Source organism: Manacus vitellinus, unplaced genomic scaffold, assembly GCF_001715985.3.
Source record: "Manacus vitellinus isolate BGI_N305 unplaced genomic scaffold, ASM171598v3 scaffold_5_pilon, whole genome shotgun sequence".
Classification (NCBI taxonomy): domain Eukaryota; kingdom Metazoa; phylum Chordata; class Aves; order Passeriformes; family Pipridae; genus Manacus; species Manacus vitellinus.
This window is the reverse complement of record NW_021940682.1, coordinates 22321114-22348678: the sequence shown is the minus strand read 5'-3', so window position 1 is coordinate 22348678 and position 27565 is coordinate 22321114. Positions and strand designations below refer to the sequence as shown.

Here is a 27565-nt window from a genome sequence, read left to right as displayed (position 1 = left end):
CATCCTCTACCCAGACACAGAGCCACTGACCACAGCTCTCTGGCTGCACCCATCCAGCCAGTTCTTACCCACTCAATAGCCCATCCATGTCTTTCCAGTCTGGAGATAAGGATGTCATGTGGGACGGTCTTCCCTTGTTGGCCATTGCCATCACTCCACCACAGAAGGGTACCAGATTGGTCAGGCACCATTTGCCCTTGGTAAAGCCGTGCTGGATGCCTTGGATCACCTCCTTGTCTTTTATGTGCCTTAGCACATCTTCTAGGAGGATCTGCTCCGTGGTCTTCCCAAGCACAGAGGTGAGGCTCACCAGTCTGTAGTCACATGGATCATCCTTTCTCCCTTTTAAAAAGCAGGAGCAATGTTTCTTTTTTTCCAGTCACTGAGGCCTTTGCCTGAGTGCCATGACTTTTAAAATATGATGGAGAGTGGCTTGGCAACAACATCAGCCCGTTCCCTCAGGACCCTGGGATGCCCATCATCAGGTCCAACAGACTTGTGGCTAATCAGCTTCAACAAGCCATCCTTAAACATGTTTGCTTACAGTGGGAGGGAATTTACTGCCTCTACACTCACCCAGAAGATCAGGAATTTGAGAGAAGTGGGAAGTCCAGTTGATCAGGAACAAACTGTCTGCAATTGAATCCCAATACTGAGCCCAAAAACCTTGCAATGCCAAATATCGCAGCACTGGTAACTCGAATTCAGGGAGCGTCCCCTTCAGGGATGGCAACCCTAGATATAAAGCGTATCTTTTTATGATTCCCAGTGGTAAAAAGTATTTTTGACCTTAGTCTGAATAGTTAAACAAGTTGAGCCACAAAGGGGTAACTATGCAGAGTATATTTGCTTCTATTCAGGCACATACAGGCATGTTTTTGGCAAAATATTAAATGCACATACAAAGGATAAGTTATTGCAAGTTAAGAGCAAGGAGAGTTGCAGATTTATTTAGAGTCCTCACTTTGTGCTTCACTTTCTCCAGTGATCTTGTTTCTTGCCAAGTCCCTGTATGCATCCCCCATTAGCCGCTCTCTAGGTGGTCCAAGATCTTCCAGCTGTTTTCTCTGTCTGGTTTCTAGTTCTTCCAACCTCTTGCGAAGCAGGGAAAGCTCTCTTTGATGCTGCTCCTCCTTGGGGAAAAAAAAAAAAAGGAAAGTGGCACTATTACATTTTGCACACCTACAGAGGATCAAAACGAGCAATAATTTATTTCTTTAATGAAAATAAAAACAGTGAAGTCCAAAATATCCTTATTTGTTAAATTTTACTCATCAGTGTTTTGTGGGTATTATTCTGACATTCATGATAAACAGCATGAGCAAGAAATACAGCTGCAACTGTTCCTCCTCTCAGATGAAAGAGCACACAAACCTGAGGTCTCAGTAACCAAGAATCTGTGAAGTCAACCTGATCAACCTCAGCCAGAGAGATTTTCACCCTCAGAAACTCAGTATAAGACTTTTAACCCCATAAGAAATCAAGAGCAGCAATACTGTTTTGTAATAATGAAACCATGGTGTGAGAATAACACTGTGGTATTTCTTTCTCAGAAGGAGCCACTTAAACCCTCTCAGGAGAAGGACAAAGTATGTAGAACTGGGTTAAAACTGCCTGTTTGTTACATTCTGTAGCATATCCTTTGTCTTTCAAGCACTCCTTCCTATTGCAAGGAAGGGAACATCTCTAGATATCTCAAAGTTTCCTTCTTCTGTTCAAAGATAAAATACTCTTTCCTTAAGACTAAGGTCTGTAAAGAAGGACTGTTCTAGTACCCTCTTTTGTTGTACTGTTTTCACAACTTGTAATATATCAGCACCTGAAGAAGAGGGAAGGACACTTCAGACCCAGGAGGCAGGGCAGACGATGGCATTATCCCAAGTGGATTGAGTGATGGTATGTTAGGGTTCAGAATTATGCTCCGGAATTCATTGTGCCGACGTTGCAAGTCCTTTAGTCTCTTCTGGAGGCGTGCATATTCTTCAGAGGAAACATTCTGCCTAGGAAATGAGAGATTTCTTATTGCTCAAAATCTTTGTTATCCCAACACAGCAGCATACCTCTCCATGAGTGCTCTGCTGTTTACTACCTATCCCAATATACCAGAAGAACTGGAAGGTACTGCATGTCTGTCTAAAAATCCCTCTACATATTAGGCTATCTGCTGTATTTTAGATTAGAATTTACATAGAATAAATTAAGGTTTTAATACCATTCACAGAATTGAACCACAGGAGCCACAATAAATTAACTATTCAAATCAAGTCCTCCATAGGTGCTCAATGAAGAGAAAAAACCAGGACTTTATCTTTCAAAGAGGAGAATTGCAAGAGTCTGTCCCTCTTGCAATTCTGAAGTCTTTTTCACTTCCTTCTTTTGAAGGGATTCCTGCAAGTGTGTCAACCAGGTATTTCTCCTCTCTTTCTTCCCAAAGACACAGCCCTGCAGTTGTCTTACAAGCTGCCCATCCTAAACAGAATCTATTCAAACAATTCTAGTGATGAATAGGCCATTAAACTTGACTCTGGTTATTAAAGTAGGTGACAAATCTTCAAAACCACTTCAATTTATAAGTCAGATTTTGGACATATATAAATTTTCAAGCTAAGAAAAAGCAAAGTTAATTACCTAATTAACATCTGATTTTGTTTTTCTAGTTCTTCCATCTTGGCTTCCAAAAGTTCTATTTTTTCACGCATCCTCCTTTGTTTATTGTCATTGAGAGTCTTTCTCTGTCAAACAGACATTTGAAACAGCTAAGTAATACCTTGATAGATTAAATCCTGTAAAAATTAAATCTACAGTGTACATAGTTTCAAGCTGTGACACTTTATAGGATTTTTCTTCCTTAAGAAGAGGAGCTGTGTTGTTTGAAGGGGCTTGGATTCCCATGATGGGAAACAAATGCAACCTGCAACTGAAGTATGCACAACTGCTGGTGACTTGTTGGTTAGTGACCAACCGTACTAACAAACACCAGCTGTATTTGATAATTACAAAGCTCATTCTTGAAATGACCATATATAAATAAGTATAAACATGACCAGGAAAGTATGCTTCCTTCTTTTAACTTTTTTTTGCTCGTGTTGACCTTAACTTTTTACAGCCATAAAAGCTACTGGTAGGTTTTATAACCTGTATATGTTCAAAGTATAACACTGTTAATTAATCCTGAGCTTTTATAAACAATTAATCTGCCTTTCCTTTCAAATTATTTCAGAAAAAGCAAGTTTAGAAGAGATAAAATTTTAATATTTCATCAAGAAACATCTGAAACATCATCCTCCCTAATCAAGGGGTCCACCTCTTAAATAACCATAAATACACACCTGTATGTGCAAAGAAAGCCTCACAAAATCTTTGATGGCATTATAAGGAGGTTGTTGGCTGTAGTATACTTTTACATGCCACTTCAACCTATCTCTATGCTGGTTTAAAGAACCCAATATATTTAGTTATTAAGTAGACTGCAAATAAACTTTAACATTGAAACAATTCTAGCTGGCCAACTTAAAGCTGAAATTTTCCTAAGTTAGATCATTCATAAAGGAAGAGACCACATGCCTTTTTCTGAGCAACAGCAGCTCGACACAGCTTGTTCCTCAGCTGGTTATATTTCTCTTCATGGTCTGTGATGCACTGAGTAAGTGTACGCTTCTCCTGCAGCCATTCCATACGCTGGCATTCTAAAATCCTTCGAAAAATCAGGTTAAAAGATTAGGAGGTTATACAAACAAAGCAGTACGTTCAGTTAATGCTTTAAGATGCTTAAAATAGACACATCTTTTCACAACTCTTACCTTTATATACTTGAAGGATCTGATTTAAATTTGATTATGCTAACAATCTAATTGTGACTAACAACATTTGAACCTGCACATTAACATTATCTTAGGTTTTGTTCAACCATGAGGCAAATTCTGAAAAGTGATTCTAATAAACTAGCTAATTGTTGGCATGCTACCAAACCACCCATAGAAAATTCCTAAATTCAGGTCAAACAATCACACTGGAACACAAGAGTAGACACCTATGCCAAACATCAGTTGCTAGAAGAGCTGACAACTATCTCCTCAGTTTGGGAGAACAGCGTGCTGCCCTATGGAGTCTCCTGTGTCTTAGTAAAAGACTTGACTAGAGCGTGCTCCTGACCAGAACAAACACCAGCTCAACAGAAGCTCCCACCAGTATGGTTTCTAGACAACATTCCAGCTGAACACACACCACCAATGGCATATGTAACCTGCTTAGATCTTTGCATGGTTAAAACATACTAAAATTAGGTTGTGTTCTCTAGCAGTGGATAGGAAAGGAGCCAGTTTCTCTCTGCTGCCTTGTTTGTTTGGGCTATCTGCATTGTGAGTCGAAGCAGACAAGAACTAACTGCAAATTTAATTACATGACTCTTAAAGAATAAAATCAAATGTTGAGATTCTATGCAGCAGCTTTTAAGAAGGCAAAAGCTTGGTATCAGTGCATCCATACCACTCTAGTCCTGGGCTGATGCAGTTTCCCTACAGGGACTCTGAATGAATCTCCGTAAGTTTCTCATCAAATGACCTTTCCCTTCCCCACAGTAGAAATCTTAGGCATCACCCACTCATGTTGAAACCAGGGTCCTGGCCCCCATGGTAACTGTCACAGCTCTTTTAGTAGATCCATTGTGGCTTGTACCTCACTGATGACTGTAAAGTACTAGTTCCCAGGAACCAAAGCACTTTTGACAAGCACTGCTTGGCAGTAAAAGGATTTCAGTTGAGGCAGCAGTTAAAAATGTCATGAGTTGGGTATGGAGTTTTTTGGGAGTGTTTTTTAGGGTGGTTTTTTTGTTTGGTTTGTTTTTCAAATGCCACTAACATTGTTTCTGAAATGCTTAATAAGTGCCTGTTTGAGTTCATCTCTGATCTGTATCACTCTCAGAGTTTGCCTTCAGCTTTTTTTCTCATTTCACAAGCCTAAGACTGACACAGCCAGGCACACAGCTGCTTTGCCTACTTATGCTCAATGCTCAACTGGTATTATTTTATTTATCTGAACTTTTTATCTTGTGCTTTCTTATCTTTTGGTCCCTATTTCACTTCCTCTTTCTTTGGTGCAACTTAACTCTTGGAGTTCAAACTCATAAGAATTACTGAACTGAGGAAGGATGTCCTATCACCCACAGGTTCATAAAAAGGATGGAAACATGTCCCAAGGCTCCCAGTGTAGCAATGGGACAGACCTGCAGGGCTTACACATAGGCTGTGTAGGCTGCAAAGCTGCTTCATTTCTGCAGTATCAGGCTTGGTGCATCCCCCATTTACCTACAAACTTGTACGACGATCTCTGAGAACTGACAAGTTCCTTCCTTCCACTGCCTTCCCAGGAAAACCTAGTCTTGACTAGCCTGTGGTTCAGCCTATGTAAATGACAACAGCAGTCTCACTCAAATAACAGCAACAATCTCACACAGCATGTGAATACACCTCCCTAAATACATCCAAAGTATTTAACATGCCACTGACAACTGAACATACTCTCCAGTCCAAATGCAACAGTATCTACAAATGTTAAACCGAAAAGCAGTAGTTAAACTAACGACAACAAAGCAATTACAGTACCAAATCATAACAAAAGAGATGTTAAAACAAAAAAATGCCACATTATACCCTTTGGAAGTTTTGTATTTAATCTGGGACACTGGCTTTTTAAAAAACCCACCACGCAATAATCCAGTACAAGTTAGACATGTATTTGGTTATTAGGCTAGGAAATTCTGAAGAGCCATTTGTATTGGATTTCTGTGGCCAGGTTTTGGTAGCAGAGAGGCTACAGGAGTGAATTCTGTGAGAAGCTGCTGGAAGCTTCTCCCATGTCTGGTAGAGGCAATACCAGCCAGCTCCAGGACAGACCTGCCACTGGCCAAGGCCAGGCCAATCAGGAATTATAGTAATGACTCTATAACATTTTAAATATAATATTTAAGACAGAAAGAAAGTTATTGTGCAGATAAAAATTGCAGCCAGAGGAGAGCGGAGTGAGAACATGTGAACAACAACACAGACACCAAGGACAGGGCAGAAGGGGGGGAGGAGGTGCTCCAGGCACCAGAGCTGAGTCCCTGGTGGTCCTGCACATGGTGCAGACCGTAGTGGAGCAGCTGTGCTCCTGTGGCTCATGGAGGACCATGGACCATGGGAGAGGAGCCCATGCTGGAGCAGGTTCTCCTGATAGGACTTGTGGCCCGGTGGGGGATCCATGCTGGAGCAGCCTGTGCCTGAAGGACTGCACTCCATGGAAAAGTGATCTGCACTGGAACAGTTTGTGAAGAACTGTTGCCCATGGGATGGACTCAGGCTGGAGAGGTTCGTGAAGGACTGTCTCCTGTGGGAGGGACCCCATGGGAGCAGGGGAAGGACTCCTCTCCCTGACTGGTGGCAGAAACAACAACTGGCTGTAACCCCCCATTCCTCATCCCCCTGCGCCGCTGGGGGGGAAGAGGTAGAATTTGAAAGGAGGGAGAGATGGGGGCACGGTATTTTTAAGATTTATTTTACTTCTCATTCTCCTGCTCTGATTCTGTCAGTAATAAATTTAATTAGTATCCTCACTTTGAGTCTGTTTTGCCTGTGATGGTGATCAGTAAGGGATCCCTCTCAGTCCTTATCTCAACTCATGAACTCTTTGTTATACTTTCCCTCCTCTGTCCAGTTGCAGAGGGGAGTGAGAGCAACTTTAGTGGGTACCTGACATCCAGCCAGGGTCAATCCACTACACCATTTCAGGCTAACTGCAAATTAATCTTCTAATTCCAGGAAAGTGTTCATTGCTATATGGAATCTGAACAAGATTCAGCTCCCATCAGCATTTATTATCATATTTTGATGTTATGTGGCCAAGCTTGTGCAAAAAATGAAAGTGATTATTTTTAATGTTGATGAGAGGAACTAGAAGATATCCAATAAGCTTTTATTTACCTCATATCAGTGGGAGGTGAAAAGAAGTATATACTTGTATCTACTGACTGGGTCCCTGAAACATTATCAAAGCATAGTACAATGCTTGAATGCTTTTTTTCACCCTCGCTGCTTAAACACTCTTAAAAGAATTGTGCCAGAAACTCTAGATCCATTTATAGAAGTCTGACATTCCCTTCAGTATAAGTAGAATTTCATTTTATACAAGCAGTTTATCTCCACTAATCAATAATTTTAACAGACATGAATGGAAACGAACTCCTGTTTTTGAAGTTACCATGAGCAAAGTTTTCATTCATACTGTACAACAGAACATATAGCCATTTTTTACAACTGTCCAATATTTCCTGTTAATTTTCACTTTCTGACTTTACTTAACTATGCACTGTAAATTCTGGATAATCTACATGAGAGGAACACAAGCAACATAAAAAGTAAAGCCAAAAGAAAAAAAGTACTTCTCTCTTTCCAGTTGAGCTTTCTCTGCCTGTTGACATTCTTGTTTCAGTCTTTCTATTCTTTCCTTCAACTTCTCATTAGACTCCAGCAAATCCTTTTCTGATTGAGAAAGTGAGGCAAGCTGGAGTTCCATGTTGTAGATTTGCTATCAAAAAAAGAGAATTTTTTCCATTTGAGAAGATATACAAATAACTGGCAATTCATTTTGAGATACTGAGACAGTGCAAAATGGAAACAGCAACTAGCTTTAGCTTTTCATTAGCCTATTTTACTTGTCCCTTTTCTCCTTGCTCAGCAGTCTCTCCAGAAACTTTACAGTAAATCACTTCTAGACAAAGAAGGTTTTCTATTATACTTAAAATGAGGAAGTGAGGCAGGACTCTTCAGTCAATGACATGACCCCCAGAACTTCAGAATTTCAACATTAAGCCCCAGGGCAGAACAGAGATAGAGGACCACACAACATTTAGTAGCAGCGCTGTGGAGCTACCCAGGCTCTCATGAAACAATGTGTTACAACCAGCAGTGACTTGTACCAACCAGTTCACAAAAATAAGGAAGCACAGAGCTTGAAAAATCCAACCTCTGCAGCCCCCATATAGAAATTATTTCCCTTTCCTTTTCCTCCCCCACATGGAAACTTAGATACCCCAATTTCTGATTTCTGGAGGAGAAAAACAATTGCCTTGAACTTCAAGTGCACACAGCTTGCAGAGTACTTTGATGCACAGCTATTGTTACCTACTAAATAATATCACGGGCAAGCAGGAGTTAAAAAAATTAGGTTTTATTTTCAACACTCTCATCAATTGACTCTGCAATAGAAATATACCTCTTTACACTAGTTTGTTCATTTATGAAACATCTGTTAAGCACTTGAAGAACCTCAGATGAGAGATGCAGTGTAAATGCAAAGCATTACCTAGAAACACTTTAAGTCTCCATGGAAACTGAATCTCCAGTTAAAATAGTGCATAACCATATTCAATATAGCAGTCTATAAACATTCAGCTTTGAAATCCCTGGTACCCACAAAACACATGAAGCAAAAAGCTGTAATTCATTTATAGAGGTCCAGGAAAACATAATTTATTTCTGAACACATCTCCTTTTAAATATCCACAGTACGCATTTTGTTCCTCAGGAAAAGAAAAAGCCTTAAAAATTCAATCTAGTCTTCAAACACAAGGACATGGTAACTACAGGAAAGAATGTACTTCTCTATAAGAATTACAATGCAATAAAACCTTACCTGTTTCTGATCAGTGCTTTCACGTTTCCATTCTTCCAGCTCTTTTCTCTGCATAGCTTGCTGTTGAATTTTTAATCTAAAATTGTGTAAGATAACCTTATTTTTATCTAATCAAAATACAGATGTCATAAATCAGTCTGACAAATAAATAGCATTATTTGAGAGGCTGAAAAATATTTAACTAAACAATGATTAAAAATACTTTTTTATCAATTATTAGAATTTGCACAGGAGTAAAATACATTGATTTGTATGCTTTCGGAGTATGACTTTTGCTCATTTTATCATAACAACCTTCATACAAAACTACAGTAACCTAAGTTACCTCACGACCATAATAACCAACTGGAAGAGACATCATATTAGGGTCCCAGCTTGCCAGTTGCTGATATGGCGCCTTTGTGGAAAGAGAAATGGTTTATGCTAACACTGGATCTATGCCAGCAGCCAGCATGGAACCAGCTTTAACAAATATGTATTGCAAAGTTATGACTTGAAAATTTTCATTGAAATTATATAATTTTTAAAGGATTGGATGAAAAATTTTATTTTTTTAAACAGTTCATTTTTAATTCGGCTCTCTTTTTTACATAATGCAAAAGGTAATTCTGTTTAATCTGCTATAATGAACATTTCATAATGAAGATTTCTGTATCTATGAATAGTAGACTTTTATACTGCCTACTGTAAAGAAATTAAGGGGGGAAATGAGAAATTCGTGCTAAGATTAGAAAAGGCACACTACCTCAAACGCTGAAGTTCCTTTTTGCTAGATTCTTCTGCCATCTGTGCAGCACGTAGTTTCTCTTCATACTGATCCTTTTCAGACTGTCTCCAAGTATCTTCTTCCAGTTTCATCTTCTCTAGATGAGCTAATCTGTTCTCAAGTTCTAACCTACAATGTTATTCAACATGCACACAAGAATCATTACAAAATGCCAGAAGTGTTTACTTGTTGAGAGTGACATTTTTAAAAGTAACTCAAAACACTCTTCTTTTAGAAGTTGAGAAGTAAATCAACAAACATACTTTTCATTCTGTAAGGCTGCAATATTGTCAAAACCTTCCTCTTTGGCAGCTTGCACTTTACGAATTAGCTCCCGATCCTTTTCTACTAAAAGCACTTTATGACGTTTAACAGCTGCCTTAAGAATTTCCTTGTCGGACAGCAATCCTGCGTTATACATTAAAAAAAGTTAAAATGTCATTACTGATACAATCCAGGATTCAAATAACTTTATAACTTCATAAAAGGGAGCTAGAAATCACAATTCATAAGATAGAATGAACAGGGAAAGGGAAAAAACCAAAACACAAGAAAACCAGAAGAGATGTGGCTTTTCTCAGTGTAAGAGCAACATTTCAAAACTTTTGAAAAGTACTCTTTATACTGGAATCTCTGTCTATGGGAGTGTATTATTTGCATATACAAAAGTAATTAATCACTTAATATTATTACAGATTTAAACTCTAGAGCAATTTATACTAAGCAGTTGTTTCTGGATTTAAAAAAAGAAGTGTTCCACAATATGAAAAGGTCATGCAAGAAGATTTTCTTTTTCTGGAAAAGTTTACAGTAAACAGTAACTGGGTACCAGTGAAACCATAGTAACCAGGCTACAACAAATTTCACATTTTAATCCATTTATACTACCAAATGAGGCAATTCTGAAACTATGACTCTATAGGCAGGAACAAATGATCCAAATTAAAATCTTGTGACTGAGACACCTGTGTTCACTGGCAAATAGGCCAATTTGCCCTAGCAATGACACCTGGTTATTTAACTAATTCAGTGATGCACATTGAATTCCACAGCAAGTTCAGGTTATCTTAAAACTTGTCTGTATTTAGTTTCATATTTCATAGGGCTCAACATTTTTAGTTTGCAATATACTGTAAGTACATTGTCAATTCAGAGAACACCACTTTCTTACAGTTGCTCTTAGCAAACTTACTATTAAAGCAAGTAAACACAAACAACTATTTCAGGAAGACAAAGGTACTGTTTTGGAGTTACAGCAAATCAGTGAGGACAGTTCTCTTTAAAGCTGTGTAGTGATTTAAATCATCAACACACAACTAGTTTTAGAAAGTTTTGGCCTTTTCATTCCAGAAAGCTATTTGAAGTTGCCAACATACTCAGCTGCATCAGGTAGCTTAGAACATTCCCTATTTCCTTCAAAGAACGAGCTAGAAATTGCATTTTGTTTCACATGGCAGTCTTACCAAATTGGTATCAATTCCATGGACACAGAATCAAAACCCAAACCAACCACTGAAGACCTATGGGACTTATAGTTTCAAGCCGAGTGTGAAAGACTCTAGAATTTAGCAATGATAGAAAAAATGACCACATGAAGCACATGATTTAAAACAGATTATACTCAAATTGTGACACAAATTCACTAATTTACATGAACACAAAATTGTTCTGTAACTGTTCTCAACCTCACAGAGCAAGTGAAACCACACAGTTACTTCAGATACAAAATGATTTGTCAGATCTATGACCCAGACCAGAAGCAGAAGGTGAAGACTGCTGGGGAGTTTTCAGAGGAAAAATAATTTTATTATTGTAACTAGAAGTTACAAAAGAAATAGTTAGAAAATAATTTCACACTTTACCATCCATTTCGCTTTGAATCTTGTTTTTCTCCCTTTCTACCTCACTCTTTGTTCTTGTTGCCTCCAGTTTGACATTTGTTAATTCCAATTTATGTGAATGTTTAAGTTCTTCTACCTATGAATTAGAAAAAAAAACACCACCAAATCAACTATATTAAATTTGTATATATTTACTTCCCTTCTGATGAAAGATCCCTCAGAGTCAAGCTAAAATAAAGTTAATCTCCATAAGTAAAACAAAAGAGTGATATCCAAACCCCGATTATCAATTGCTCCCCTAAGTAATTTCAATTTCGTGACTATTTATAGTCCCCCTGACCTCCCAGAGTGCTACACTACATTCTCAAAATCCAGGTCTTCATAGTTTTAAAGTGTATTTTAAATCACATACTTCTCTGTAGACACATCAAATGCCTCATAAAGGAGGAGGTTTAAGAACATCAAATCAAAGAAAATTAGTGCTTGCATGGAAACTTTCTATAGTTTAGGCATTGGTACACAGTAATTACATGGTCAATGAGAATTAAATATCTAGAGGAAAGGACTTATAATGAAAATCCATTCACAATGACAAATGTAATTACAACCTGCTAGCATATACAAGTGGCAAAAGGTTAAGAATGACACAGTACCTTATTAAGTAACTACACGGTGGATTTGGTTGCTCAAATACTAAGCTGAGAACATTTCAGGGCAACTTGCAAAGATTTAAGGTGGCATTTTTAAGGCACAAAACCCGGGAGACAAACGCGTGCACCTGTGCTCAGGAATAAGTTTGGGGGGGTGCAGAAGTGGGTGGAGGTTACTCTAGAAATTAGTTTCTACTTTCCTCCCTTCAAGAAACACCACTGAACATTTTATTTTGCCCTAATTCTGGAGGTGAGCAGAGAAGACCAGCTGATACAAAAAGAAAAGACTGTAACAATCTTCTACATATTCTGATAGATGATTGAAAAATGTTTAACGAAAGTTTTCCCCTCCTATTTAGTATTCACATGGGACAAGTATGACACATTAGATAGAGAGGCTTTAAATAGTGGTACAGCTATTTGCCTATTCTCATGGCAAATTAGAACTTTTTTTTTAATTAAAGACCAAAATTAAATACTTAGCACTCATAAATGTGCACTGTAAAGCCTGTTTTGAATTAAATCTGAGATTGTTAAAGAACAACTATGGTTGAAGTTAGAATTTTCTTCCTGTATTCTATCTTTATTAATTATATCATGATAAAATTAACTGCCATTCCATATAAAGTGCATGTTAGTGTTTGGAAAGTATATTCAGAAAATCAGGACAGCCTTAAGTCAACAGAGAACGTAAAATGATCCTGTATTCAGCCAGATATACAAGCTCAAAGTTAGTGGCTTTACAGTTACTTCAGAACTACCTAAAGCCTCTCCAGAAAGGTAAGAAAATACAGGGGATTCAACTTGTTACCAGGAACTGACAGATGCGATAAAAAATTATTACCAAATATTCTCTCCAGAAAGGAGGGAACAAGGGACAGAAGAAAGTTTGTATTTACCCAGGTAACTACTTCAGTAGGTCTAGTATCCTGACTCAAATTTACATAGAGCAATGTAAGTATTGTACAACACTTGAAGGTCAAAAGGTTTACCAGTGTTTTTACTTTCCTTGTTTGAATTATTCAAACAATCACATGTAAAATTGCATAAAGGATCTGTCTGTGTAACTGAGGAGTCACTGCAACCAGATAAAACCCTCAATGTGGCATCCACACTAACCAAATTATGCTGAAATATTAAACAGTGATGTCAGGTTTCTTAAGAAGTTTCAGGTTTTCCCTAAACTTGAAGCCTTCTGATCTTTTTTTTTTCCAAAGTATTTTTCTAGAAATTTCTCTCAGATCTCAAAAAAAAAAAAAAAAGGGAAAAGGAAAAGCATACAATCATAGAACTAAACCTCTAAGATCTGGTGTCAACTCAACAACTAAGTTACTCAAATATGTTGTAAGACAATGGTCTACTTAAAATGGTATGATGCAATCCTGTATTAAAATGTTTCTCTACAAGCTGTGCTGGCACAAGCCCAACAAAAAGGCTATGCTAATGTGACTACCCTGCTTCTAATATAACCTAAATCTCCACAAGTAATTCCAATGCTTGCTTCCTGTACCTAACATAGCCCATTCAGAGAATACTTTTTAAGATCTCCAGAAGCTCCATTAAAAAAAAAAGGGGGGGGAATTCAATTTAAAGCTCTAATGGCTGGCTGTTTTCATAAGCACTAAAAACATGAAAATAAAGACCTCTCTTCAAGTCCTGTTCTGTTTAGGAAAAGTAGGGAAAGGACCTAGAAAATGAAATAAAAAGAACATAACCTTAATCTTTAGAGATAGTTTTATGTATGATGTTTCTCCTGTAAAGTCACACATTCTGTATCTTCCAACTGAAACTGAGGGGAAAATTCCAAACCTATTTTAAGTCACAGCAGAAGACATTTTTACTTTATTCTTAGTGTAAAATATAAACAGAAAAACTTAAACATAACAGGATAGGAAAAATTATTTCAGATACCATAAAAGTACTTACTTTAGCAGCTAAGGAACTGACTTCTCGTTCACATTTGTTAAGTTTGCTAGTTAAGACAATGTTCTGCTCATTACTCGTCTGCAGTTCTTTCTCAATTCGATCGACCTGCAGTTCAGCAGACTTCTTTTCTGCCTTGAATGAAGGAGGTATTTGTAAGATTTTTGGAGCAGGGTTACAGCACCGATAGTAGTAAAAAGTAAACCATCTATCTGTATCCTGCAACTGTGCAAGAAACCTAGAGGAAAAGACTCACTACCAAGAGAGAGAGCAAGAACTGACGGGAGCACTGAGGACCATAGACGAGGAATACAGTGGAATCCTGGGAAGAGAACAACAGGCCAGCAATAACAAAGTTTCTTTAAGGGAGAGCAACAGCCAAGAACTAAACAATTGCAGTAATGTGTTGGAGAAAGAAGAGGCACAGGCAAACAAGATGACAGATGAGGAAAGGATTAAAGAAATAGAGGAGCATCATGTAACATTTTTGAAAAGAATAAAACATTTACTCTAGAAGATTATTAACATATTGGCATTGGTTTCTAAATTCAGCCAACTGGCAAGTGCTGACATGATCATCTTACTGACTGCAAATGTGGATATCACTTGCATGTTTAGAAAGGAGATAATTCAACAGAATCTCTCAGTTGAAGGATTTCCAAAGTTGAACTGGTAGTACATGACTTCCAATACTCCCAATATATTTATAAATTGATTTTAAATCTGAAATGTATGAATTCAAATTATGGAGTCAATGGCAAAATGATCCGTGACTTCAGTGACAGTTCTATCAGGCCAAATGTTATTCTCACTACATTCTACAAGGGGGCAAAATAATAATAAAAAAGAAATCTTACCTCTAGACATCGCATTGCAGCCTGCATGTCAGCTATCTGTCGTGCTTGTACTCTTTGAACACTTTCTGCTTGCACACCACAATTGTGTCTTTCTGCTCTTAGTTCTTCTACTTCTGCTTCTAAGGCTTTTAATTTCTGACACAGTTGTGCCTTTTCTCTAGAGAGTGCCTCCACACGTTTACTGTCCTTTGTGGGATCAATACTAAGCAGCTGATTATGGAGTTCTTCTTTATCTTTATCCAGTCTTGCAATCTGAGAGTTGTTAATCAGAAAAATAAAGCTTTTACATTGGTTAAGTGTCAGGTAGCAACAAGTACAGCAGTTGACAATTCAGAGAAGAGCAGCAGTGGACATTTAAAATATTAAGAAATTACACTAGTGTTTGTTTTCTTGCTTAGAGTAGGAAAATAAAGCAAGACCATCTGACTCTGTAACTAGTGGGTTCTTTTTGAGATCACTAGAGAGTCCAATGTTGACTGATATCCTCATTACGGCACTGGATGATGGGATGGAGGCAGTTTCAGCAAGCTTGTGTGTGGCACCAAACGGGGGAAATGGTCCACACACTGGAAGGCAGAACTGCTGTTCAGAGGAATCTGGACAGGCTGAAGGAGTGGAATGGACCAGACCCTCTTCAACAAGATGAGAAAGTCATGCATCTGAGATGGAGTAACCCAGTGCAACTACACAGATTGAGTGCAACTGCCTAGGAAGCAGTTCCATTGAAAAGGATCTGGGGGTCCTAGTGGACAACAAGCTGAACATTAGTCATCAGAGTACCCTTGCAGCAAAGATGACCAATTGAATCCTGGCAGATTGGCAGAGGGATAGCTAGCAGATCCAGGGAAGTGATTCTTTGTCCCTCTCCCAGTCCTGGTAAGACTGCATCTGGAGTTAGCATCAAGTACATGAAGAAAGCGACAAACTGAATCAAATCCAGTGGCCTCTAAGATGGTCAGGGTGTTGGGGAACATGACATATAAGGACAGGCTGAGAGAACTATGCCTCTTCAGCTTGGAGGAGATGCATAGAAAGAGAGGCAACAGGTACAGGCTGGAACATGTGAAATGCCAATTAGGTATTAACAAAAAAGTTTACCATGAAGATGGTTAAATACCAAAATAGTTTGGCCAGAAAAATTGTGAAATCTCCATCCTTGCAGATGTTCAAGACTTGACTGGACACGGCCCTAAGCAACTTTTCTCATTACATTTCAATATTTTAAGCAGGATTTTGGACTAGAAAGAAGTCTATTTCAACTTATATTATGATTCCACCATTTTATAACTACAACAGAAATCTGCTAATAACTCAAGATAGGCAACATGATTGGGCCCTGTCAGACAATAAAGCACAAAAAAAAATCTTTCTGTACAAACGATACAAACTAATCTGGAGAAAGTAACTAACAAAAATATAAAATATAAAGATTGTTGTATTTCAAAATTAGTTACATGGACTGAATGCAATACTGGGGGCAAAAGAGTATGAAGTAAGGTGTGTAAGAGGAGATATCTGGAGACTAGTCCAAACTCTGATCTGCAACAGTCCCTTTAGAAGTCGCACCAGCATCCTCTAAGCAGCAAAGCCGATTTCTGCAGCAAAAGCCCTCCAAATGCCTTCTGTGAGGAGATTCAAAGACTTATTGCATGATATGCCCAAGCCATCATTTAAGAATGAGAATGTTTTTATAGCCTCCTTGTGCTAAATGACATGGAAGGTTAAAAAGGCTTGGAGAGAAACCAGACCACACTGTGCCCTGGGCTCGAGGTAGTTTTGTTCTGTGTAAGTGTGCTAATTAGCTGCAGTACTAGCACAACCTCAAGAAGCCCATGAGAGAGGTAGGCTGCAAAGCAGCATGTGGGTTTAGCTCCAGGAAGGACAACTGTTTTGTTTTTAATGCATTGCATTTGCAAACCGGGATTGAATTTGAAAGCGATGATTGCTTTGATTTGTGTCTGATGTTTGGAGTAATACATTCAAATCTGGCATCTTAGAATATATGCTCCCAGACAAATACTTAGATGAATATGCAAATGACATATGCAACACTCATTTACACTGCTGGATATATTTAAAACATAAATATGCTGGCAATTTATTTAGCTACATATACTTCTGAGAGTCCAATTCTGAAACAAATGAATAATGGTTTATTCAAGAGTTAATACAACTGAAATAAAGCTACCAAAGTTTTCAGTATCCTTCTGATTATCACTGTCATGATCTAAACCTAGGATCATAACAGGTACGTGGCAAAATGTACCCTTATCTGTTATCGACAATATCTTCCTGGATTAGGTGTCACATAAGTAATTTAAAATCCAACCTTACATTGGTTCCCCAGATAACTCATTAATTTCAAATTCCAACACAAAGGAGATTAAAAAAAGCATTAAGCAAACCTACTGGCTGTCATTTACCAGAAGGCAAGTTATTCTTACTTTTAATAGCACAAATGAAACTGCAACACGTAACTGAACAAACCTACAGAGGCAGCTTTAGACCAAGTCATAGAAGTATTTTGTGAATGAAGAGAATGGAAACAAACACTATGAAATGGTGTCAAACTGACAACTCTTCAAGTACCATCAGTTCCATAATGTTCAAGAAGCTTTGTCATCAGTTTCTTTCCATACTACTGTAATGTTCTATGTACCTCAGCCTCATATTTTATTTTCTTCTGTTCTAAAGTACGTGCATGTTCTTCCTGTTGATGTTCAAATTCTGATTTCAGAAAAGTATGTTCGTAACGAAGTTTGTTATATAGTGTTCTGTATTTTTCCACTTCCTAAGTAAGACAAAAAAAATTTTAAAAAAATCAAATTTTCAGATTTACTTCCTTGAAATGTCCATGCAATGTTTCTATCACTTCATAAGTTATATTTGATTAACAGAATGCCTCCTTCTCCCTCTTCCACAATTTCAGCCTTCCCTGCCTGGGACAACAGCACCAGACAAAGAATGGCATACTTGCACCCCTTCCAGTTTTAATTTTCTAAGGTTTTAGGAACAACTATAAAGTGGTGATCACTACTCTAAATGAAATAGAACTCCAGTACTTACTACTTGAATTTTCTACTACTTACATCTTCTAGCTTCTGATAACGTTCTCTCATAGGAGATTCCAATTCCTCCTGTATTTTTGCTTTTAACAGTTCTAATTTTTGAGGAGTTAGCACCTTAAAACAGAGAAGTATCATAAATAACTAGTCATGTTCATTTATTTACACTGTGATAGGACAAGCAGCAAGGAATAAAGTATTTCAAACATGATTTTAGGAATTCTGGTTAATTTTCTATGTTTTTCTACGGAAATTTCAATAGTACCTACAGAAGCAAAAAAATATACTAGTGAACTAAAAATATTCTGGGAAGGTAACAGAAGCATTTAAAATGTCAGTGTTTATTGGTAGAAGCAATACAAATGTCAAGCTGAATTGTCAAGAGATTTATCTCCTTTGAGGGGGAAGCAGGGGAAGGAAAAGTGGTCTCACATAAAAGATAAAGAATTAGCATCTGGAAAAACTTAAACAGCAAGTGAACCAACCCCAAAAAATCAAAATGAGCAATACCAAACCAACTATTTGTAAAACTTATTAAATATGTGTTCTCCAACAGATACATGGGTACTAGTTTGAATGAAAAGAACATCAGGAAAGATTCCCTGCCTTAAGCTCCATGCTGTATGGTATTTTTGTTAAAATTACTTGGGTGTGGTTCATACAGCAAACTATCTACCAAGAAGCAGTGCTTAATAAAAAGACATTTCATCCATAATCTGTGACATATTCTAATTTATTCTACTTTTCTTTCACTTATCTGTACCCTTAAGTCTCTGAAAACTAGTTCTACTTATGGTACTGAGGCACATCTCCTCCATTCAGAGTCTGGGATCCTACAATGTCCTACATTATTTTAAGGAAACAAGCAGTTACCTATAAAGTGTCATCCAAGTTGTCTTAAATATTGAGGGGGTTTTGTTTGGTTTGGTTTTTTTTAAGAAATAGAAAGAAAGAAGAAAGCTGTCATAATGAAGAGAAACAAATATCTATTTTTCCAGGTTTAGGCACCTAAGTTACCCTCCAAGGCAGATGATTTTCTCCTTAACAGGAGAGCAAGCACGGAGATTGAGAGTCTTACACAGCACCTAACAACAGGATTTGAAAGATTCAGTTAAACAAGAAAACAATAATTTCAACACACTAAAGAAGAACCACTCGTGTTGGGTGAATTTCAAGGCACCTGAAATACATCCAAACTGGGTATATACATGTTACACAAACAAAAAAATATGCATGGCCCTATTACAGGATAAAAATACATATTATGTCCTTCCAGTAAATTATCTCACCTGTATCTTCAGTTTTTCCAGCTCTTGCGATTTACCCAGCAACTGCTCTTGATATTCAGTGACAAGCTGCTGAACTTTGTCATTTGCAGCCTGTTTTTCATCTAATAACTGCTTTATTTCATCTTGTGATTTGGTATAATCGCCCTGTAATCTGAAATAAAATACACATTTACTTTATATTTACCTTCTAAAATTAGACCTTAAAACTCAAAACCTCACATGCAGAAGCAAACACACAAACACCAAATAAGAACTAAGCTACAAATATCCTCTTCCTGTAATATACTGAATAGTTATCCCATATTTACATGCATAAAAAGTATTCCCAAAACATAATCTGCAATGTCTAAAGTTACTTAAGGTATTTTGAATTGTCAGTTTTCTAATATGAACAACAGTCAAATCTGTCACTAGATACAGAAATAGCTAACATACAACACATACAAATAAATCCCTTCCAACATTTAGCTTCACATTTTAATAGTTTAGATGAAGAAACTTGTTTAAACTGATGTACCTTTGATGTTCTGCCTTTAAAATTTGATAATTTGCTTTATGGCGTTCGCTTCGCATTTTTTCATCTATCAGAAGTTTTAGTAATTCTCCTGGATTATCTGGATCATCATTTCCAATCACAGGAGGAAGGAGGCTGCCCAAACCATCCATTTTATGATGACTGTTCACAATGAGTATGGAGAAGACAAGATTAAAATTAATGTATAACTAATCTACAACACAATCCACTCTTTCTCCTGACATCTCAGAAGATCAAGACCCCTGAACAAATACAAAGGTACGTACTTAGCATTCAAGTACATTCACAGTTCAAAGGTTTCACACACTGCTTTTGCTTTAAGTACAGAAGAATCCTCGTTCTGCCATAACTCAGGTTAGAAACCTTTACTGAAAGTGCAGCTCTTGCCTGCTCATTCTGCCTTCCCTGAGAAGTAACAGTCCTTCCAGGGCACAGAATAAACTTAAACACAGAGATCATTTGAGTCAATACAAAACAAGCACAAGCGCTTCTATCTGACAGATTACATGAAATGGTATTTCTACTTACACTATACACTGAGACTCCAACTATGATGCTAGTAATGCCCTAATTATGCCTTGTTAGTCAGAGTTCAAGCAGAGGCCACAGACATCAGGCACATACAGCTTTTCCTACTACTTATCAAAGTCAAAGTTGTCACATCCTAATAGGTTGTACTCCTCCATACACCATCCTTTCTGCAGGAAGAAGAGCAGATAATTCTCTCTGCTGAATTCCTATGAAGCCCTCTCTGGAGAAGAGTTAAGGTTTCAGGGACAGCCTGGGAGACACCTGCCTGCAGTTCAGTCCTGAAATATCTCATTGCTATATGTCACTTTCTCATTTTCAGTTTATCTTGTGGTTTCTTGTGACCTTTCCAGAAAGTAATTTCTGAAACATGACAATATCAGATTGGTGTGAGGAATGCTGCAAATCGACAGTTGCTGAGGAATGAGGAAGTATCCTAATATACCTCATTAGTGCCTTTTGATGTTAGAAGCAACGCCTATTAATGTGAACATTACTGACACTTCCACAGGATCTGGGGGAGGGAGGACTGTAACTGAATTTTAGGGAAGTTACAAAGCCTTGAAACCAACTACTCTGCCATTTTAGCTTTTCCCATGGCCGACTGATGCCTAAAAACTCCACGGCAGCAGTGTACAGAGTGTAACTTTGAACAAAATAAAACTCAAACAGAAACTGTGTTAAAACTCTGGCATCACTGCAATACCTCACCTTCTTTATAGGCACAGTTGAATTTTCTACGATTCCACTCTTCAAATCTTTCATGGATCTATACCTTAAACACTCAAAATTTGATTTTATAAACCCCTGAACTCTAAGCAAGATGAAAATCTATCTTCCATATGGAAAAATAAACATCACATGTCAGTGCCCATTCCACTAAAAGACATGATAATGTCAAGGAAGTCTTATATTTAACATTTCTTTCCCATTTTTCCTTCCTCCATCACTAAGATTAGAAAAGCTCAGAAGAAAATCTACCACTTGGAACACTAGTATAGGCAAAGCAAGACAAGCAACTTTGTATTCTGCTTTACCCAAATTTGCTGAGATAATGAAAAGGAAGAAATCAGAATAGAGGAAGAAATCAGAATAAAGAATAGTATCCTCCATGACTGTCCTATATGCACAACCAACTTCAAACATTAATGACATAAGTTCTGAAGAACCTCCTAATCAATCCAGTCTCTATTTTTCCTTCCTGAATTTTGTTGGTTGTTTAGAACTAAGGACAACAGCAATTTCCAAACTCGAGATAAAAACGTTTTCAATTGTTAAACCAACAGCTGTATGAGGAGAACTGGACAGTGATGCAAAGGACAACAAATCACACGAGAGGACAGAAAGTTCTCATACACAGAGGAAACCCAAGGCAGCATGTCCCTAAGAATTTCTAAGCACATCAACATGGTTAACATTATCACTGTTAAAACAAACCAAAAAATAACAACAAAAAAACTAAACAACATCCAGGCAATAATACTTGTCTCTCTCTCAAATCATAAGCTAGAGATAATAAATGTAACTATCAAACTGTAAGCCAAAGCTCAGAATTAGGAACACAGAACTTAAAGTCAGGTCTGAATCCTGACACTTACTTGAGTAAGAAGTATTTCTGAAGTGGTATAACAGATCTAAAGTCAAAGACACTAAAAAAATCCTACATTTTCTGAGGGCATGTCAGCCAAAAGATAAACGGAAATGCAACCTTCTGTACGCAATTCCAAGCAGGTGAGAGGTACCTTTTCTCCTCACAGCTTTTGCCTCTATCAAAAAGTGCACAAATTACAAAGCAAGACACACACCTGGCCACGTGTTCATATGCACGAACATTTCATGAAAAAAGGAGACGAGAGAGGGAGATAATTGTAGTCTGCAAAATAATGGTTTCAGACTGCAAAAGCCTAAGCTGTATGTATTTAAGGAAACAAAACTATTCTGGCTTTCAGGGACATCTAGTGGCAAGTTTCATGACCTGCATTCCTGGTGACAACTGTGAAAAAGCAGAGATTTCATCACTTCATGAGAGGTCTTTCCTCGAAATCACTGATAGCAACTTGTAACATTTAACCTATTCACAATCTTACAAATAAAAAAGTTTTTTCATTTGTTTGGTTTGGGATTTTTTTTCCCAAATAATAAAATAATTTCTGGCAGTGAACTGTCAATAGACCCACCATTTGGGTCTACAAATATTGTAAGCAGATCACCAATAAGAATTTCTGCTGCACTAATGGCTTACAGTACTTGTTCACAGTCAGTGAACAGACCTTAAATAATCTTCAAAATTACACAAAACTGCACCCATAATCTTTGAGAAATCCTTTAAACGAACACTGTTATCATTTCTTCCTCTCCTGGAGATCTGTTCAAGTAGAGAACCATAAAACATCTTTAAAGAAACTAAAATCACATCATATATAAAGTTAATTCTATACCTACATATTTGCCAAATATTATCACACTACTGAACTTTTAACAGTTGCCCTGAACTCATACTATGAAACCTTACCATCATTTTCCACAGGTATACATATAAAGGTATTGGTGGAGAATCCTGAAAGCTAGGAAATGCACAATCTATAGGTAAAATAGCATACTTATCGTAGAACAGGTAAGTGAAGTAACTCAATTACACTTCCAAGAATCACCTTTGTTTTGCCTTTCTTCTCCAATTATTTATTTTCATACAGAGAGAAACATTGCTGAATAACCTACTTCACATCTCTCCTCTTTATATCTACACATCATGAAAGGGTTTTTCTTCTTTTACAAGATTTTTCAGCTTTTTTGTTTTAACTTTTTGTTTGCTACAAGCTCTTAAAATAGTGAGAATACTTGCATTTAGAGAAAAATATTATGATATCAATATAATTTTATTTCTTTATATTAATTTTTTATGGTATTTTGTTTACAACAACAAGGTTTCCTTCTCACTTACCTTGCATAACTAAATGACATGACTGCAGCATGTATTTCACCTGAGTGCCATACATATCTCACTCATGGCTCTCCTTTCCACACCACAGCTACACTTATATTTATCATGTTGAACACTATTCTGCAGTTAGATGATACGATGAATATAATTTTGCAACTACTGATGAAAAACTAACAGTATTAGCCTTGTGCCATGTTTTGTTCAAGCACTAAAATTTTTAGTAAAATCTGTGAAAATCAAAGAGCTGTTTCACACAATGTATGGTCTAATCTCTCTGCCTGCTTCTGTCAGAACCTCAGATCTCTTTTTATGCTCTTTCTTTTTCTGTAATAAAATCAGCCAAGGTCTTGTGAAGCAATAAACTATTTACCTGAAAGAGTGAGACACTCAAAGAAAGCACAGCCTCAGAAAGCTACTTCAAACACCACCCCCTTCTCATTCCTGCTCAAGAGTCTACAGTAAGACTAGATAATGAACTCATGAAAAAATGTAATCCGACGCCAGAGCTCATTGTCACCGGGAATGGGAGGTTCCACTCCTCATTTCTTTATCCCCATTACTACACTTGTCCTTCATCAGACCCTTCCATGAACTGTTTTAACTCAAGAGGCCAACACACTCAAAGAAGGAGACAACAGTCAATAGTTTTTCTGTGAGGTCAGCAAGTCACACAAGCTCATGGAAAAATCCAGCAAGCTACATCATCAGTGAAAGTAGGCAGCTGGTACTGGCTAGGGGAAAGGAACAAAGAGCCCAGTAAACAGACAGGAGGAGGAGGAGCAAGCCTTTCTCCCCACGAGCTCAGATGTTCACAAAGTCACAGCCTTAGACTAGATATCCAGATTTTAGACATTTAAAGTTAAGTGAAACAAATCCTATCTTAAACAACTATGCAACCCACTCATGAGAGATCAGATTTCCCATGAATATCAAGCGTATAAAAAAAATCCCTCCCCAATTATATATAATTTGAGAAATATTATATCTTACCTTGTATTACTTTAACAATCCATATTCTACTAATTCATCATCAGCAACTTGGAGTAGCCAAAGCAATCACCTCAAGAAAGATATACATATATATATATATGGAGGTAAAAACATCAATGAGAAACACGAAAACCTTCTTTACAGAAAATTTCATAACCTAGACATTGCTCAGATACGACTGTAGAGAATCCAGTGAAAAATAAACACTTAACACCTTGGCATACCAAAGTGAAGAACTTTTGGAGAACATCTGTATGACTTCTACATTACAGAACACATCAATCCCATGCAAACTACTATCACTCCCTCCGCAACACTGTTCAAGGTACAAATTTCAACAACAATTTATCATACATTATTTCAGTGTCCATCCCCATACATGGTACCACCCTCTCAGTTTCTGTCTTATTCTACAGAAAGATTACTTGTTAGGTGAAAAACAATGAAAAAGGTTGTCTCTTAACTCAGGGTTAAAATTTGTGCTTTAGCCACATACACTACCAAGTCAGACTCGGTAGTTTGACAGCAGCTTCACTGATCAAAGTGAAATGTTGTGAGTTACAGCTCGTAAATCTAGCTGTACTCAAGAGCAGCCAGTCTACACATGCTATGTATGTTTTCTACTGTTTTCTCATGAAAAGAAACCTTCAAATACAAATGAGAAACTTTTGGTCACTATAATCTCATTCAAAGTTCTAGTCGGGCACAGAGACAGCTGCTTTTTGCAAATAGTTCAATAGTCCACAACCAAAACTCTTCTGAAAAATCAGTTCCCTTTCATATTGGCTTAAAAATCGAGATGTGCAGGCAGGGCACAGGTTCCATGTTAGTGTATGTATACCACTCCTCCTGTAGGCAGAAACATGATTATATACACCCTACAGTATGTGGATGAAGATCGTGTGAGAGGCCAAGTGAGTCGCTTAAGTCACCATGATCTTTTTACTGGTAATTTTCCGGACTCATGGACATAGCAGCTCGGCCAGAGGTACAACGGTAACAGGGGTGCCACACACCAGGAAAAATAATCATTACTCTCCAGCCGCCCGTGGCTGAGGATCGCTGGTGGAAACGAAAGTAGGCAAACGCAAAGACTGGAAAGCCTGGCAGCGACCGGGCTCTGAACTATGCTCCGGGCTTGCGCCGGGCGACTCCGAACCTCCCGGCCCACGGCCAGCCCGCAGAGGCCGCAGCAGGCTGCTCCCAGCAGCCGGAACAGCAGGCACAGGCGAGGGCGCTCTGGGACGGGCTGGGATCGGCTCCGGCTGCGCCGCGACCAACGGCCGGGGAGGAGCACGGGGCCGGGGCAGAGGCCGAAGGGCCTCCCTTCGCCGCGAGGGAAAGCTCCGGGCACGTAGAAGGGCCTCGGTCAGCCCGGCGCACCCTCACAGCCCGGCCTCACTCCCACAGCCCGGTCGCCTTCTCACAGCCGAGCTCCACTCCCACAGCCCGGTTCCCCGTTCACAGCCCGGCCGCCCTCTCACACCCCGGTCCCCCGTTCACTTCCCGGGCCGTCCCCCCGCCCAAGTCACACGCCGACTCCTCCGGCGATGCCCCCGACCCCCCTCACACCCCGCCGGGTGGGGCCGCTGCCGGCCCGAGCGATTTAAAAATGGCGCCTCTCACCTCCCGCCCGCGCCGTCGCCCTCCGGGGGCCCGCGGGGCGCGGGGCACCCTGGGAGCGTTGCCGGGGAGACGGGTCATGGCGGGCTGGGCCCTCACAGCGCGGGGAGTGCTGAGGCGCTCCGCGGGCGCTGGTTTCTGTCAGAAAGCGGCTGCTACGAGCGGCTGAAATACTCTAAACACGATCTGCTCGTAGACATCCTCAATTTCGCTCTAAAGTCTGTGCGAAGCAGGAGGTTGAACGTCCAGATCGGTGTTGACGTTCCCCTGATAAAGTTAACAATGCTTTAATAAGAATTAAAATTGCTTTCAATTAGTATATTGGAAGGTGGGTATTGCTGATGACACACACACATCCCCAAGGAAGAAGTGGGGGAAAAAACCCCAAAACAACCAACCCCCAAATGTCATGTTTGCCAGCAATTGGAGATTACAGCTGCAGTCAGCTCCCCCAGGGGTGGTTGTAAGCTCCGTTAATAAAATGCCTAAAACACATTACAGTCACTTCCACAGCTACAATGGGAAGAGTTCAGTGCTTGCTTCACTGTCAGCCTGACTGTGCAGACTGATGTCACTGTGCCATTTCATGTGTATATTGTGTTTGTTGCCATGTTGGAGACGAAATAACAGCAGTGTTCTATCTATACCAATGTACCCCTACAATGAAATAAATAGCACTACAGAAAACTACAATTAAGTAAAATTTAATTTTTATTAAGAACATATTTTGTTGTAAACGATGAAAAGTCATACTTCTAAATTCTAAGCTTTACAATGCAAAAAAATCTTTCTAAAAAGTATTATGAAGTCTCATTCTCATTTTCTGTATTCAGTTTGCTCATTTTATTTTTCTTTCACTATCAGCTCTACAAATATTAATGCTAACTAAGGTAAAATAGTAAAATAGAAATCTTTCTCCCATGTACAGCTGCATCAGCGGGAGTGGTAAATTGCATAGATTCTTTCTTTGGTTCTATTAGTGTTTGTTCATATCAGAATTATATAGCTGTGATCTATTGGAAAACAATTAATTTACATGAGAAACATGCTAAGTCACTCACTGTGAACTCTGCGGACATAGCAAAAAAATTACAAAATCTAAAATCAACAGACAGGGTTGGGTGTCTCTTGCCAGCTAATTTATGGAACAATTATTGTGTAAATATTTCCAATCTGGAATCTTTTGCTAAGAGGATGGCTCAAGATGGTGGAAATATGGTTACTTTATTTTTGCCTCCATGTTTTTTTACACTGATCAGAAAAGGGTACTTGTTTCCTTCCAAGACCCACTGAGTCAGGTAATTCTAGTTACTCACCCAATAGCCATCAATCTTGAAGTGCAGGTGGTAATGATGCTCTTCATTGTCACAGTGGCCATCTCTCTCCATGTCTCATAGCAGTGTGAGCAGCAGTGCTGAAAACCTGCTCCTACCTCTGCTTGCTTTAAAAGTAGAGCTGCTGTAGTGAGTCAGATGGGCTTGACCTGGGAATCTTGCAGAGTATAAGGAAAGAGAGAAAAAAAGGAAGAGTCAAGTTCAAGGGCACAAGGAGGAAAAAACTGAAGGAAGGAGGAATAGAAAGCAGGGTTTATAGGAATGGGAGTGGGGCTTATGGACATAGCAGAGAGAGAAGAGGCCAAAAGATAATCAAGAGGGGAACCTCAAACATCTCTCACAATACAGAGGAGTTTTTTGTAAAAATAGAAATTAATGCAACTACAGATCTCAGTAATTTATTTTTTAAAAAGAGTAAGGTCTCTTTAAGGAATACTTTAATTCTGGCTCAAGTAAAAGTAAAGAGATTTCATTTAGAGACCTCACAATTTTTGATCAACAGTATTAAAGATTGTGTCTCTTTAAATGTCACATTCTATTACCTCTGGGTAGACCA

The 27565-nt window shown here is 38.5% G+C and overlaps 1 protein-coding gene across 2 annotated transcripts; it reads right to left on the bottom strand.

The window, feature by feature from the left end:
• Positions 1 to 828: 828 nt before the first annotated feature.
• CEP83 (centrosomal protein 83) lies at positions 829 to 25739 on the bottom strand. Of its 2 annotated transcripts, XM_018080685.2 has the most exons (17): positions 25679 to 25739; positions 24053 to 24122; positions 19576 to 19734; positions 19059 to 19209; positions 17794 to 17886; positions 17364 to 17495; positions 14705 to 14956; positions 13851 to 13982; positions 11296 to 11410; positions 9697 to 9841; positions 9413 to 9562; positions 8668 to 8743; positions 7415 to 7560; positions 3565 to 3694; positions 2629 to 2732; positions 1820 to 2000; positions 829 to 1133 (listed from the first exon to the last, which is right to left on the bottom strand). In XM_018080685.2, the coding sequence occupies exons 3-17, from the start codon at positions 19722 to 19724 to the stop codon at positions 948 to 950; spliced, it is 2142 nt and encodes a 713-aa protein (XP_017936174.1). In that variant the 5' UTR covers positions 19725 to 19734; positions 24053 to 24122; positions 25679 to 25739; the 3' UTR covers positions 829 to 947. The 2 variants fall into 2 exon arrangements, with proteins under 2 accessions (XP_017936174.1, XP_017936175.1); XM_018080686.2 differs by lacking the exon at positions 24053 to 24122 and having other exon boundaries at positions 25679 to 25716.
• Positions 25740 to 27565: the final 1826 nt, after the last annotated feature.